The 16229-nt window shown below is 41.8% G+C and overlaps 1 protein-coding gene across 1 annotated transcript in view; it reads left to right on the forward strand.

Moving 5' to 3' along the window:
• Nucleotides 1-16229, forward strand: part of LOC109971935 (titin-like) — a 244463-nt gene that overhangs the window by 48488 nt on the left and 179746 nt on the right. Inside the window, 20 exon segments of the mRNA XM_020620505.1 lie at nucleotides 2457-6213; nucleotides 6976-7254; nucleotides 7536-8099; nucleotides 8327-8608; nucleotides 8704-8982; nucleotides 9073-9354; nucleotides 9467-9745; nucleotides 9945-10232; nucleotides 10337-10615; nucleotides 10741-11022; nucleotides 11378-11656; nucleotides 12096-12374; nucleotides 12846-13124; nucleotides 13225-13512; nucleotides 13632-13910; nucleotides 14282-14563; nucleotides 14963-15241; nucleotides 15329-15607; nucleotides 15703-15981; nucleotides 16075-16229. The exon segment at nucleotides 16075-16229 is cut by the window's right edge and continues 69 nt beyond it. Of these exon segments, the coding sequence (XP_020476161.1) occupies nucleotides 2457-6213; nucleotides 6976-7254; nucleotides 7536-8099; nucleotides 8327-8608; nucleotides 8704-8982; nucleotides 9073-9354; nucleotides 9467-9745; nucleotides 9945-10232; nucleotides 10337-10615; nucleotides 10741-11022; nucleotides 11378-11656; nucleotides 12096-12374; nucleotides 12846-13124; nucleotides 13225-13512; nucleotides 13632-13910; nucleotides 14282-14563; nucleotides 14963-15241; nucleotides 15329-15607; nucleotides 15703-15981; nucleotides 16075-16229 (9249 nt within the window).

Consider the following 16229-nt stretch of genomic DNA (forward strand, 5'->3'; position numbering starts at 1 on the left):
CCCCACTGCTGAGTGGTACAAAGATGGAGACCATGTCACAGACAGCAGATGTATAATTCAGGAGAAAACTCCAGGTCATTTCAATCTGCTCATAACTAATGTGACCCAGAGTGATGCAGGCGAATATAAGTGCATAATCCAAAACACATCTGGGTGCACTGAAACTACAGCGCTGCTTAAGGTGTTTTAGGGGCTGAACACTTTGGGGCTTACCAAACATGAGCTTACCAGACTTACCACCAAAGTAATATTTGTTTTATGTAGCTAATTCTTGACTACTTTAAGCAGGTTGTTTTCAATGAATACTAAGATTTACACTACACTGTTCAAGTTTCTAGAGTCTGTTTTACTGAAAAACTGAGAATTAGTGGACAATTCTGAGTCAAACAAAGTTTTCACATTTATGAACCCTCTAAAAATATCCTCTTCTCATTGGTTGTTTATCATTGTTTACTTATTGCACTTGTTCCTGCAGCCAGTGTGCTTTATTATTAACAGTGAAACATAGCTGTTGGCTAGGAGATGTTCTCATTAATGCAGCTGGTGAGTGCATAACCTTTGGCTTGAAGTAAGTAGAAAAATTAACTTTTTATTTTTGTATAACTGTCCCAGTGTTAGATCTGTTGAAGAGTAAAAATAAGTCTTGCCTTTCTTAGTAAAAAAAAAAGCCAGTCTATTTTAACATTGTGGTGTTAACATTGGTTTGCATTACCGAAGATAACGACTAGGAATATTAGGTATACTGTATGTCTGAAGCCAATGTCATATACACAGAACATTCACAGAAACACATATTGAATCGCAACCAGGAAATGTGTTAGAAACGTCAGTGTTGCACAAAAATGAAAAAGGTTTGGTTTCTGTTCAGTTATTGCAGTGCTTGAATATTTAAGAACATTAGCTAGGTACTAAAACAAGCTGCATGTTTACTTATGAATGTCACAGCATTATTAAAAATGATCAGTAAGTTGAAAATGGCCCCAGCCTTAATAAATCTAATATGAAAATAATGATTTTAGCAAAATTCAGTCTGGAAACTCTAGAGTATATTGTCATATTCTGTACTTGAAGTGATTCTGTTTGTTTATTTCACAGTTTTGTGGTCATAGTTTGTTTGAGAGTTTGGTATGTGTGAAAGTGGGTTTTCACTGCTTGTGACTGATTATTCATAGAATTTTAAGTTTATTGAAAAGGTGGATACTGTGAAGTTTTTTTTTTATTTAAATATGTTTTATGGTCTTGTAAATATGTTAAATTTTAGGCATATATGAAGTGTGTACCAGAACAAAAATTATTCAGTAAAGAGAAACTGAGAGAGACATGTATGATTTATTTGTACAGTGGTCAGGTTGGTTTGTGTCATAGTTTCTATAATAAAATATTTGATGATGTAAAGTCTGGAACTTTTTAAAAATACTTTAAAACGGTGTACGATAATGTTCATGGTCCATTTGTTAATTGCCATTTAAAAATGTTTGATGCCAGTGCTAAAACTTGACCTGGTTTTTCTTTAAACTGATAGCCAGCAATAAAATGTTCCTGAGCTTCATTCTGACAAAAAAAAACAAACAATCAAAAACAAAAAAACCACATGTTTAAATAATTGAAATATGTAGGTTGTATTTTGATATATGACAAAGGCATATGAGAGTGTCATGGCTATTTATTTAACTTATATGCATCAAATAATAATAATAATAATAATGAAGAAAACTAATTGTTTACTGAGGAAAGTTAAAAGCAAAACATTAGAATAAAAGTGAACTAAAACAAACTTAATTCTGAAAACTACTTCACTGAATTTCGATACTTATGTGTGTGCGTATAAACTTAATTCTGAAAACTACTTCACTGAATTTTGATACTTATGTGTGCGTATTTACATATATATATACACACACATATATATATATATAGGGTCTTGAGTTTTAGCTAATGGGGGCGTTTACATACATAAATTGATTTATTGTAAAAATGTGTGTTAAATCAAGTATTCTATATTTTTTCATTTTAGTATATAATAGGTCTGTCCTCTTTATCACTTAACTAATCAATTAGTCAAATAATACTTGTAAGCTGAGAATTTTCATGTCTGTTTTTGCAATGAGGATTTTGGACAAAGATTAAATTGGCTGTCATTAGTAACACTTGCAAAATGTCACATCTAAATCAGCATTCATAAATATGCCTGTTTTACTGAGCACCAAATTTTCAGAGGGTTTGTTCTCTGCAAAGGGACAATAATGCTCATCAAAATTTAGTCAATTTAACAAACCAACATTAAATGCTATTACTATTTGTTGACTAAGAATTTCTGCAGTGAAGTACATCTCTAGTATTTTCTGAATGCACTGTTAATATCATAGCATTGTGTTGTGGATATTGTTATCAGTCTTGCTCAATATTTCCTGACAGAGAGTTGTAGCACCACCGTCACCACTGTGGAAGAGCACGAGGAAACCTACTACACTGGTGTCCAGTTACAACAGAAAACAAAAACACTTGAACTCAAGCCAGAGTCCAAACGTTACTCTTCTACATTAGAGAAGAAAAAAGAAAAGCCAGTTTTCCTCAGCCAGCTCTCTCCAGCAGCTGTAACCAGTGGTGAAACAGCCAGGTTTACCGTCAAAGTGTCCGGGTTTCCAAAGCCAACTGTTCAATGGTCTCACAACGGAAAAGTGATAAAGAGCTCCTCTATATACAAGGTGATTGAGGAGAAGGAGGAGTACACATTAGTTATCACGCGGGTCACCTCTGAGTATGAGGGCGAGTACTCTTGCACTGCCACCAATAGATTTGGTCAGACAACATGCACCACATACCTCGAAGTGAAAAAGCCTGATGTAAGTCAAGCTGAGAAATGGGTTCACAAGATGTTTAAGGTCACAGGTCAACCTCCTTCTTTCACAGTTCACATCCAACCTGTGAGGTGCTCAGAAGGTGGAGAGGTTTCTTTTAATTACAAAGCCAGTGGTGATCCAGTCCCTGATGTGAAGTGGTTCAAGGGGGCTTTCCAGATCCAGCCGAGTAGAAACTGTATCATTATAGTCAACCCAGATGGATCTGGTTCGATTACTATTAAGAGCATCAAACAGGAGGACAGTGGCCTGTATACATGTAAGGCTTCCAACCAGTTTGGGGAGGCATCTTGCAGTGCTGAGCTTGTTCTGTTCAGAGAACCACCCCCTGTTTCTCACAAACAAGAACAGCTGACAGTGGTTCAGAAAAAAGGTTATAAGGTTTCAGTGACAGAACAGGCAACAGAGTCTCGCTTGTACCAAGTGAGCCTCCCAGGCCAAGACAGAGATCGTTCAGATCAGATGGTTTACACCATTGGCACTGAAGACCGGCAGATAATTCCCAGTGAGCAGGTGGTTTCTCTTAGAGAAGTAGACATATCTGCTGCTGCTATTCACCGTGAGCAGCTGACCCAGCAGGCAGCAGTGCTTCAGTCTCATGAGATAGAGGAGAAGGTGTCTGTGGTGCCTACCCACCCCCCTCAGGTCTCAGCTGTTCCTGTGAAACAGCTTCACATGGCAGCATTTACATCTTTTGTTGAAGAAAGTCAGGACCTCACGGAGCAGCACTGTGACCGTATTCAAAGCCCTGAGGTCATTGAGCTTCAGGCTGCTACTGAAATGAGGTCGAAGGTGATGTCAGCTGTTGCTGAGGAGCTCACCCCACTTGCTACTGTTAGCACAGAGCCTCTGGCAGACAGCCAGTCTGCTATTGTTAGACCCACTTCTGAATGTAAACTTCTAGTTAGTGGACATCAAGTTGAGTCACAACTGTCCATCATGAAAGAGCAGTCACAGGATGTCCCCAGACCACAGAAGGAGAAGGGTTACAAAGTTAGGGAAGGGGTTAAGATTTTATACTCGGCCCAGTCTGCAGAAAAACATGTGCTTGCAGAGGGCCACACAACTGAACTAACAACAGCAGATTCTGCTGTGAAGTCTTTTGTTGAGAAAGAACAGCACCTGCCGGTCTTGGCTTCAGTCAGTGAGTCCAAACAGACTCTTTCCAAGGAGATTAAGTTCTCCTTGCATAGACCCCCTGAAAAGGCAGCCCATCTCACTAAGGATAAAATGATGAAAGCAGCTCTAAGTGCTGAAGAGAAGCAAATGCTGCAGGCTGAGCTCACTCAGCAGCTGCCAGGTCTGGACAGTGCCATGTCAATTCACTCACAAGTAGAAGGAGAGCAGTTGTTGCACCTGCAGGTTATCACAGATCAGGATCTTCTTCCATCTGAGAGGAGCTTCATCTGTGAGAAACCAGCACCAGAGCAAGCAGGAACCAGGAAGAGTCCCACTCTGCTGCGCACTGTTAGCCAGGATGAGCAGAGGACGGTAGTTTGTGAGGAAACATCAGAGTTTGAGGTCAAGGCTAGCTCCATGACCCTCCACCCCCAAAGAGAGGCCCATACTCTGCTGCATCTCCAGTCAACCCAACCTGTGGAGGCTCTATCTAAAGAGGGTGTTCTCATAATTGAGAAGGCTGATCAGCAGATGGCAGCACAGAAACAAGAAAAGACGAGGCGCTATGCAGTTATGTCGGGAGAGACGAGGCAGCTAACAGCAGATTATCACACAGAGCTGGATTTGTCTGTGACTGGAGTTCAGTCTCAAGTTCGAACTGAGCCCAGGCCCCAAAACATCCTCCAGCTGTCCCACCTGCCTATGCAACTTCCAAAGGAGACACCAGTTACTACTGATGTCAAGCAGCAGCGTGCTTTGGTGCAGAAGGATGATCGCTGGAATGTGATGCATGTCACTAGTGTGGCAGACAGTCAAGTCTTAGAGGAGGGTCACACTGAGAGTCTTACAGCCATGGATAAATACACCTGCCAGATGTCCATAGAGGCAAAAGTTCCCACTGAGCCAATCCAGATTGAGGGGAAGGAGGTGTCCACTGAGAGTAGTGTCTTTCTAGATGCAGCAGAAGAGGACTTTGCTGTTCAGATCCAAGAGGGCCAGTCAGTCAGGCAGTCGATAGTGATGGATGAGAAGCAAGTGCTGACAGGTGAGCTCTCTCAGGAGATCATCAAGTCTGAGGCCACTAAGGTTGCTGTCAGCACACAGCCAAAACTGTCCCTCATGGTATCAGAATCCAAAGACAGCACAGCTCTTCCCAAAGAGATGACATTTGTTATTCAGGTCCCTAAACCATTCACTCTGAATATACGGCGTCAGCTCAGAGACGCTCTCCAGTCGGCTGTGGCCACTGACCAGCCGGTCTTACTTGCTGATGTTGTGGGAAGGTTACAGGCTACAGAAGTACAGGAAGTTAAAGTTCAAAGAGAGCCCAAGCGGACCATGTTTACATACCTGATCACAACAACAGGCGCCCCCATGGAGATCACTCTGGCTTTTGAGGGTAAATACCCTCAGACAGCTGACTTCAGGACTGAACTCCAGGCAGCTCTACACTCCATAGTGCACCAGGAAACCCATGTTCTTACTTCAGAACAGCCAGGCACTATGCAGCTAGATAAACCTCAGAGGGTCCAGGTCACCTCTGTCCGCTCTAAGCAAATGCTGTCATCAATGGTAGAGACAGTGAACGTGACAGAGAGTGCAGCGGATGTCACTGCTCTTAAATTTCAGGCTGCTGCGCTGAAGACCGAATCTGAAATGGCAGTTAAATGTACAGCAGCTGAGCAACAGATTGTGGTGCAGAAATCCAAGGCAGCAAAGATGGAGCAGTCCATCAGTCAGATGAAAATTTCTACTGAGGCTTTTGAGCAGTCAGTGCAGATGTCAAGGCAGGAGGTGAGCTCAGTAAAGCAAAGCCAAGAAACAACTATTGTTACCACTGTTTTACCCCCGACCAGCATTCCCACTGAACAGACACTGGGTGTAAGCATCCAGGAGGAACACATGGAGGAGATTTTCAAAGAGGAGATCACAATATCCAGGCCAGAGCAGAAAGAATGCCCTGTAATAGTCACTTCCCTGGAAGACTTATCCATTGAAGAAGATAGTAAAGTAACCTTTAGCACCACCATTAAGTATGTCACAGAGGTAAACTGGTTTTTCAATAGTCAGTTGGTGAAATCTGGCAAAGAGTTCAAGTGTTCTAAAGACCATGACACATACACATTGGTTATCAACAAAGCTGTCAAGGAGAGACATCAAGGAGAATATGTTTGTGAGGCTGAGAATGAAGCCGGCAGGACTACAACATCTTCAAGACTCACTGTGGTCTCAAGAGGTTTGATAACAGGAAAAATCAATATATTCATTCATTCATTGATTCATTCACTCATTTTTTATGAAAACATGACTAATCTTTCACAAAAACTGGTTCATGAAGACCTTTGTCCTCAAAGTTATGCATTTCTCACTTTGCTCTTTATATTCATTTCATAGTTCGGCATGAGCACTTTTAGCAGGGCACTGGATGGTACTAACTCACTGTGTCTTGTTTGTTCCATATCATTTTATGGTCAAAAACTGCCTACCAGAACCATTACAGTCATGCAAATTTAGCTTAAGGCCATGTAGTCCATAAGCATCTTGCTTTAATGACTGTCATGATCCTGGCATTCAGGCAACATTCATAATCTTTCCATGGGCACTTTGTCATGTTGCTGTCAACAGGTTCCTTTGGTTTCAACTCATGGTCTGTCACATTTCCTTTGGGTCCATTTTCTTCACATCTCCACTGCCTTTGCATGCTTTGAGGGCCTCAACTTGACTTCATTTTTCACAAACTCTTTGTTTCTCCTCCCTTTAACTGGAACCCTAGCCCCATGAGAATCATGTACACTGATAGCATCTTTTTCCAGAGTTTTTTGTGAAACCATGGGGCTAATGTTCTTGCTGTTTTTTTCCTCCCACAGTCATTCCTGACTTGCCTTCCACCATTGTTATACATTTCATCACCTTTGTTCCTGATCTGTCAGCTTTATACAGGTGTTTCATAGATGCCATTACTAACATTTACCTTTTACTGTGTCTGCGTGTGCCTTAGTGCCACCTGTTTTTAGGCAGCAAATCACACCACTGGAGATAAATGTCGGCAGTCAAGCCAAGTTTGAATGTGAAATCGAGGATGCTCCGAATGTGACCTTCAAATGGTACAAGTCTGGCATAGAGATCAGACAGAGTGAGAAGTATCGGATCCTCAGCCGCCACACCAGTTCCTCTTTGGAGCTCCTGAACCCAGCCAAAGCCGACAGTAGTGAATACACCTGCAAGGCTTCAAACCAGCATGGCACTGCCAGCTGCACTGCCTCTCTCATCGTCACTGGTAAGACTCAAGTGGGACTCTTTTTAAATACTTTACATATGTCTGTTTGAGAGACAGAGAGAATAGTATACATGTTCGAGTGTGTTTTACCCTGAATCATTATACTGCAGTGATGTTTTTGTTATAAATTGGATATAATGGGGGTTGAAGATTGAGTTTTCTCATGTTTAACTCTACACTTGCCCCCAAATTGAGTTTGTAGAGACTAGTTATGATGTTTGTATATATTTCATTTTTTAAAATTTGTTCAACTTTATGTATATTCTGCCCGCTCTCCATAGAAATGTACCCGCCCGTCTTTGTATCAACACCAGATCCAATGACTTTATGTGTGGGCAAACAAGCTGTGCTCCAGTGCTCACTCACTGGATCCTCACCCATGGAAGTTGTTTGGCACAAGGACAATATAGCAATCTCCTCTAGGGGGAACTATCTCATGAAATGTGACAAGAACAAGTATACCCTTCACATAAAAAGTCTTGAACTGACTGACCAGGGAGTGTACCTGTGCAAGGCCTCCAACAGTGTTGGCACTGCTACCTTTACCACAGAGCTTAAGGTTATTCGCAAGCCCAGCTTTGTTAAGACCATTGAGCCAGCATCGGCTGCTGTTAATGACCCACTGAGGCTGGAATGCCAGGTGGACGAGGACACTGGTGTGACCGTCACCTGGACTAGGGATGGCAAGAAAGTCCACCAGAGCATGGAGTGTAAACTGTCCTTTGAGGACAAGGTGGCTGTTCTTGACATACCAAAAACCAAACTGAGGGACTCTGGAAAATATGTGTGCACAGCTGCAAATGAGGCTGGGAGCTCATCCTGTGAGGCTGTAGTAACAGTTCAAGGTAAGCTCTTAAAGATGATCTTCCTGTTAGCTTTGACACAACCATATCTCTTTTGAGCTGTTGGATTATTGCTATCAATTGTTTTCAGTCAACTGCTTACTGATGCTGACATTATGCACAGCCTTTTTTACATTTGATCTTCAAACTTCTGTCCTGGTTATTTTGTTTGTTCTCTTTTTGGCAATGTTTAAAAATCTTGTTGTTTTTTAACTACGCACTCCTTTCAGAACCTCCCACTTTTGTCAAGAAAATGGAACCTAAAATTACATGGAAGCAAGGTGCAGCTGGTCGTTTACAATGTGGTGTTAAAGGATCACCTGAACTTCACATCCACTGGTTCCTGAATGAGAGAGAGCTTAGCGATGGAGAAAAATATAAAATCTCTTTCAAGAATGGAGTTGCCACTTTGGAGATAATGAACCTTCTGGTGACAGACAGTGGGAGTTACACCTGTGAGGTGTCAAATAATGCTGGCAGCGAGAGCTGCCAGACCCTTATAGCTGTTAAAGGTTTGTCAAATCTTGAATTCATTTTACAGTTGCTGTTCAATTCTGAAAACTAGTGAAATTAACTGCATATAATTGACTTGTCCTTTAACACCCAGAGCCACCATCCATTAGAAAAGAGCTGCAGACAGTAGAGGCGGTGAGGGGAACAGCAGCTCAGCTGGAGTGTGAGATCACAGGAACAGCTCCTTTTGAAATCAGCTGGTTCAAAAATAAGAAAGCCATTACAAGTGATGAGAAATACAAAATAATCTCCCAAGATTCTTTTTCAAGACTGGAGATCCAGATCTTTGAAAGTACAGATGTTGGAGATTATCAGTGTGTCATATCCAATGATGTCGGGAAAGTTACGACTAAGGCCCTAGCTAAACTTAAAGGTTAGTAAGCCCAAGCTTAATAAAACTGTTAATGATTGAGGTGTAATCTCATGCTTCAAAGTCAGTTTTTACCTCATTATGTTCTTTTAGAGCCACCAACCTTCACAAAGAGGGTTGAGAGTGCTACAGCAGTGTTGGGAAGTGCAGTGAAACTACAGGGAACCATTAAGGGTTCGGCTCCCATCATTGTTAAATGGATGAAAGACTCTGAAATCATGAGAGATGATGATCCAAATATCAAGATGATGTTCGAGAACAATGTTGCTAGCTTGTCAATAACAACAGTGGCCATCAGCCATGGTGGCAAGTATTCGTGCCAAGCTGAGAATGAGGCTGGACAACAAAAATGCGAAGCTACCTTGACGGTGCAAGGTCAGATGACATCTTTGATGTAGAGATATTTGTACAGATTTTAGCTGCTATGTTGTATAGGTTCTTGTGTCTGAGCCTTTATATCTTAACTTTTGGGTCCATCTTATTCCAGAACCTGCTAGGATCATTGAACCTGCAGAGTCCATGAGTGTAACTGCAGGGGATTCAGCCACACTTGAGTGCACGATTTCTGGAAGCCCTGACCTCAGAGTGAAGTGGTTTAAAGATGGGAAGGAGATGATCAGTGGCCGTAAATATAAGATGAGTCTCAAGGACAATATCGCCACCATGAAGATTCTTACAGCAGAGAGAGGAGACACTTCAGATTACAAGATGGAGGTGTCCAATAAAGTTGGGAATGACCAGTGCACATGCTCAGTTACTGTCTTAGGTTAGCTCCTGGTTTTTGCTTCTTTAACATGAGATAATACTTTTTCTATTTTACAAATTATATAGAGTCTTGGCTGCTTACAGTGTCTTAGTTCCAAGTAACGACAGACCCTTGCTTTTGGATTTTACCTGAATGTTTCTGTTGAAAATCAGTGTGAAACAGTGTTAATGCATGAGATGTTTTTTTCTTCAACAACCAGATCGGATAATGCCTCCAACTTTCACCAAGTCTCTGAGAAGAGTTGATGGTAGTATTGGGAATGATGTTTCCATGGAGTGTAAGGTGTCTGGGTCCCAACCCATGACTATAGCTTGGTTCAAAAATGACAAGGAGATAGTGTCTGGAGCCAAATTCCAGCCAGAATTCAAAGACAACTCTGCTACACTGAGAATTATTCAGTTGGAGAAGGCAGACTCTGGGGTTTACAAATGCAAAGCCACTAATTCAGCTGGCTTCAAAGACACCAGCGGCACCCTCTATGTCAAAGGTATTGAATGCTTGGCTTATATTGAGCTTCTATTTATTTTTTCCACTCCTTGGATGATTTCATAATAACTTGAAATGCAAATTTTGTTTTGTTAATGCCTCCAGAGCCCCCAGTGTTCACAGTGAAACCACACAGCCAGCATGTTATACCTGGAACCACAGTTTCCTTCAGATCAGCCTTCACTGGAACGGCTCCTTTGGTTGTTAAGTGGTTCAGAGAGGAAAAAGAGATTATAACTGGAGGCACATATTTCATAAAAAAAGATGCCTCTTCTAGCTCTTTGGAGCTTCACTCTGTCAAACCCAGTGACTCTGCTAAATACACATGCCAAGTATCCAATGATGCTGGGAAGGTGGATTGCACCACAGTTCTCTTTGTTAAAGGTGCCTCTCTTCAGTATCATGTGAAGCTGCATGAAAATCTCTTGAAATTCCGGAGTGACATCAGTATGTCTTTTGATAACTAATCTAATGTCTCCTGTCTGGTCAATTTTAACCTCTTCTCTCAGAACCTCCTGCATTTGTGAGGAAGCTTGAGGCGACCAAGCTCATTACCAGCGGCGACTCCACCAGGCTGGAGTGCAAAGCGACAGGCAGCCCCGTCATTAGTTTCAAGTGGTTCAAGGATGAGATTGAGATCAGTCCCAGTCCTAAATACCTGATGGCCTTGACTGACTTAGTGGCATCTCTGGAAATAGTCGGCTGTACAGTAGAGGATAGTGGACATTACGTGTGTGTGGCCTCCAGCGAGGCTGGTAGTGACCACTGCAGCAGTACAGTCACAATCAAAGGTTGGTATAGTTTAGGTTTATATATGCTTCTCCTTACACTGAGTTTTCATTTGTTTTACTTACATTTCCAGTGAAAAATACTTTTATTGTGATATTGAGGACACTTTGCAGTTCTTTAGCATTTATCCTGTCAGGACAACGACATATTGGTGAGACCTTTTCTAAAATGGGTCATGGTCTCTCCACAGGGTAAACTCTTAAGGATGTCATGTCTGTCATTAGAACTGAAGAAATCATTCAGAAAAATTGTCTTCAACTTCACAATAAATCTCCAATTGTTTCTTGTTTTTTGGCACTTTGGTATCTTCATGTAATTCTTGTGTAATGCACTGACACATCTTTTGTCCTCCTCTAGAGCCACCGCTGTTTGTGCGTAGCTTGGAGCCTAAAGATGTGGTGAAGGGTTCTGAGATGATGCTGGAGGGACAAGTCTCTGGTTCTGCCCCTTTTACTGTGTCATTTTATAAAAACTCAAAGCTGATTAGGAATGATAAGAGACACAGGATCACTGTGAAGGATGAGCTGGTAGCCCTGCAGGTGCTGGCGGTAGAGGCAGGAGACGTGGGTTTGTACCAGTGTACTGTTGAGAATGAAGTCGGAGGAGCTTCTTGTGATTGTCAAGTAACGCTGAAAGGTTTGTTTAGATGCTATGGACTTGTTTTTAAATTAACTTTTTTGCTGCCATTTCATAGCCCATACACACACATGCTCGATCTCTGGGTGCATGCTCTGCAATTGCAGGTAGCTTTCTATTAAACACTCCAGAAAAACAAGTTTCTTGATAGTTGTGAGGATAGAAATACATCTGTCAAACTAGGTTTCATTTTACAGTCTATTACACATAATTGCTCACGTGGATCAGCAGTTAGAAGACACAGCCATTTCCCATTTACCGTAAACACTCACCAAAACCCTTTGATTTGTCTGAAATGTCACACAACTGATGCTTAGTTGGTTTCCAGACTTAAATTTCATTGCAAAGACTGAGTTTGCAGGAAAAGTTCTGGCTTTACGAGGCTAATATTTTGTAGAGATGCATATTCTTTCATTCATTGCATAAACCTTTCTTCTAGAACCACCATCATTTGTGCAAAAGCTGGAGAACCTCAGTTCATTGATGGGCACCAAAGTTTTTCTGCATTGCACTCTGAAAGGCTCAGAGCCCATGACTGTGTCCTGGCTGAAAGACAATCACGAGCTTAAAGAGTCTGAAAACATTCAGATTACATATGAGAACAAGACTGCTCTGCTGCACATTACCAACTTACAGCGCCAACATGGCGGCAAATACTCTTGCCAGGTGCAGAATCAAGCTGGGAGCCAGACATGCTCTGCTGTGTTGACAGTTAAAGGTTGGTTAAGATACTCCAGAATTTGTATTTGTGTTTAGGCAGTCCTTATCAATTCATGAAGCTGTAAATTTAGACATTTTTACTAGCAAGATATTTCCCCCAGTTGGCCAACAAAGTGCTAAGTCTCAGTGGTAAACTGGAGCAACTTGTGGAGTTGCCCAGAGTTTACAAGTTGTGACACTGCACTAAAACATTTGATTGACAGCTGTCAAACATTTGTCAGTTCTCTCCATCTAACTTACATGTGTCATAAAGTTTACAAGTAAATACTTTAAGTAATGTATGTGTCCAGGCTGCCAACAAGAACAGTAGTGTGATAATGTGATGATTTTGTGGCTTTCATAATTGATAAGGACCAAATGCATCTTTTGAATCTTTAGTCTGCTACCGATTTCAGTTCCTGGTCCATCACTGTGTTGCAGTACATTGGCATAGATATTTTTGGTTGACTTTTTTTTTCTGATGTTTCAGAACCGGCTAAGGTCACAGAGGAGGCCAAGTCTATCAGTGTGACTCAGGGGGATCCTGCCACACTGGAGGCTAGGTTCTCAGGCACAAAGCCACTGAAGGCCAGATGGCTGAAGGCTGGCAGGGAGCTGACCTCAGGCCAGAAATATAAAGTGCAAAGCACAGACACCAAGTCTGTGCTCAAGATTATTAAAACAGAGAAAAGTGATGGCGGTGAATACACCTTTGAGGTTTCAAATGATGTAGGCCATAGTTCCTGTGAGGCCACGCTCACCATTCTCGGTGAGTTCTTAATGTGTACCCTGGAACTTCAAACTTGTTTTCGTTTTGTCTTAATTTGCCATTGTTTCTGACCTTTCTTTTTTTCTCCTATCTGTGGTAGATCAAATAATTCCACCATCTTTTACGAGAAAGCTGAAGCAGACAGAAGGTATCAAGGGCTCATTTGCTCACCTGGAGTGTCTTGTATCTGGGTCCCTGCCCATAACCATACAGTGGTACAAAGACGAGCACGAGATCCAGACTGACGAGAAACACAAATGCACATTCTTTGAGAATGTTGCTTTTCTGGAAATCTCTGACCTTGAGAGTAAAGATATTGGCAACTACACCTGCATTGCTAAAAATAAAGCGGGAACTGTGCAGTGCTCTGGGATCTTATTTGTCAAAGGTTTGGACACAGTTTATTTATTACCATTTATCAGGTTGTCGTGTCTAGTCGAAGTATACGGACACAACTAAAGGCGTCTTTGTGCCTTTCACAAGCATCAGTCTGTTCTTCTCTTACAGAACCACCATGCATTCTGGAAAAGCCCGACTCTATGAATGTTTTGCCTGGCTCCAAGGTCCAGTTTAATGTACTGGTATCTGGTACGCCACCTCTGACCATCAAATGGTTTAAAAACAAGAAAGAGATTCTATCCAGCGCTGACTGCTTTGTGATGAAAGACAACACCTCAAGCTCACTGGAGCTCTTTTTTGCCAAATCCTCCGACTCTGGAGACTATGTCTGTGAAATACAGAATGATGTTGGCTCCACTTCATGCCAGATGGCACTTTTTGTCAAAGGTAATGAGTCTTCTTTTGAAGATGAGTTCAGAAGTGTGTCTCCATCCAACTGAAAATTTTGAGTTCAAAATTTTAATAGCTTCTTTCTTTTGGTGTCGTGCTGACCCTTCACTTTTTATTGAACATACATTTGAAACGTTTCTCTATTGAATGAGTGTATAGTATCTCCCCTCTCCCTTTGTAAGTGCCATCAAATCACATCAACAAAACAAAAAAGACTGTAGGGGACAAGGGGAAGTGATGGAAACACAAACTGATTTGCTTAAACGTCAGCAACATTTGGATGGAAACACACAATGGCATCTTTATACAAATCACATTTTCCCCGGTCATCTGTCTGATGGTGCTCTTTGTTTTTTTTTATTTCCTAGAGCCTCCTAAATTCACACGGACCCCAGCCCGAGTGTCTGTGGTGCGTCCCGGTCAGAGTAAAATGTTTGAGTGCCAGGTGACGGGCACGCCTGAGATAGACATCTACTGGTTCAAGGAAGGCTCTGAGATCAGCCCCAGCAATCGATACAAGATGGCCTTTGTTAACTCTGTGGCCACTCTGGAAGTCTGTGGAGCTGATGCTAAAGACAGTGGGCTTTACTACTGCGAGGCTCGCAATGAGGCTGGCAGTGAGAGCTGCAGCATGGAGCTCAAGGTCAAAGGTTAGTTATGTTAGAGGACATGATGCCCATTGTGCAAGAGTTTTGAGAATACAGCACTGGAGGCAGGGGTTTCCCAAGCACAGAAGAAGCTACTTTTCTATTATTATGTGCTACTGTGCTGTAAAAAAATGTATTAGCATTGATTGTGGTTAAAAGTAAGGTTTATTTCAAATTGAGAATCACCAATTAAAAAGAGCGTCTTCCAAATTGTTCCAGATTGTTTAATGTATCTTAATTGCTTGAATTTTTTTCTCTCTAACACTGCAAAAATACATTCTATGGGAAGCCCTGTTTTGTACAGAAAATGCTGGTAGAGCCCGTGTCTGTGACATAAAATGTTTATAAAAGAATTGAGTTTTGAGAATGAGGTAGGTGATGGTGTGTTTTCTCTCATCCTAGAACCACCATCATTTATTAGAGAGCTGGCTCCAGCTGATGTTGTGAAGGGTTCCAACACCTGTTTCCAGTGTCAGGTTGCAGGGACAGGTCCATTTGAGATAACATGGCACAAAGATGCAAAGGAGATCAAACCCAGTGCTAAACATGGCTTCTCTCAGATTAATAGCACGCTGGGTCTAGAGGTGCGCAAATGTGAAGCCATAGATACTGGTGAATACCAGTGTACGGTTGCTAACGAGGTGGGAAGCTGTACTTGTAAGACATCGCTGAACCTCAAAGGTTAGTCTGTTGAGAACTACAAATCTATATCTTTATCTTTTAAAGTGATAACTGACTGTTTAACATTTGACTGGTTTTCTCTGACAGAACCACCAACATTTACCAAGAAGATTGAGAACACTGTCACTGTTCTGGGTAAAAGGGCAGAGTTTAAGTGTGTTGTAGAGGGTTCCCCCACGCTCTCTATTCAGTGGCAAAAAGATGACAATTGGATATTAGAGGATCCAAAGATTGAAAGGACATTTGAGAACAATGTGGCCACACTCAGGATTTCTTCCTGTGAGGCAGCACACAGTGGGAAATACACTTGCCAAGTGATAAACGAGGCTGGGCAGGATAAGTGCTTTGCCACCCTCACAGTGCAAGGTATGTCTTTGCTCAAGCATTCTTGGCTATCAAATCTTTCCATGGCCCCAACTTGTTTAGAAACTTTGACTTTTTCACTTTGATTTGCATTCTAGAACCTCCTCAGATCACAGAGAAGCCGGAGGTGATAAAGGTTACAGTTGGAGATCCAGTCAGTTTGGACTGTAAGGTCACAGGCTCCCCTGAGCTGAAAGTGAAATGGATGAAAGATGGCAGGGTGCTTCAGTCAATCAGGCAACACAAGCTGAGTTTTGAGAACAACATTAGCAACCTAAAGATTCAATCCGCTCAGAGAGAGGATGAAGGAGAGTATGTCTTTGAGGTGGCAAACCACATCAGTAGCTGCACATGCAAAGTCAAAGTGATCGTACTAGGTTGGTGTGAAAAACACTGAAGTTCTGTTTTACATATGAGCATGTTCACAGGTTTGAAAACTAATTACATTGTTATTGTTCTTTTGGTAACAGAGCAAAGAATTGCTCCAAGCTTCATCAAACCTCTGGCAGACATGCAAGAGATAATGGGCTCCTTTGGTCAGATATGTTGCAAAATCTCCGGTTCCCTCCCCATCTCTGTGGAATGGCAGAAAGACGGTACCAAAATCTCTAGTGGTGTAAAACAA

Source organism: Monopterus albus, unplaced genomic scaffold, assembly GCF_001952655.1.
Source record: "Monopterus albus unplaced genomic scaffold, M_albus_1.0 scaffold239.1, whole genome shotgun sequence".
In the NCBI taxonomy this organism is placed as follows: Eukaryota; Metazoa; Chordata; class Actinopteri; order Synbranchiformes; family Synbranchidae; genus Monopterus; species Monopterus albus.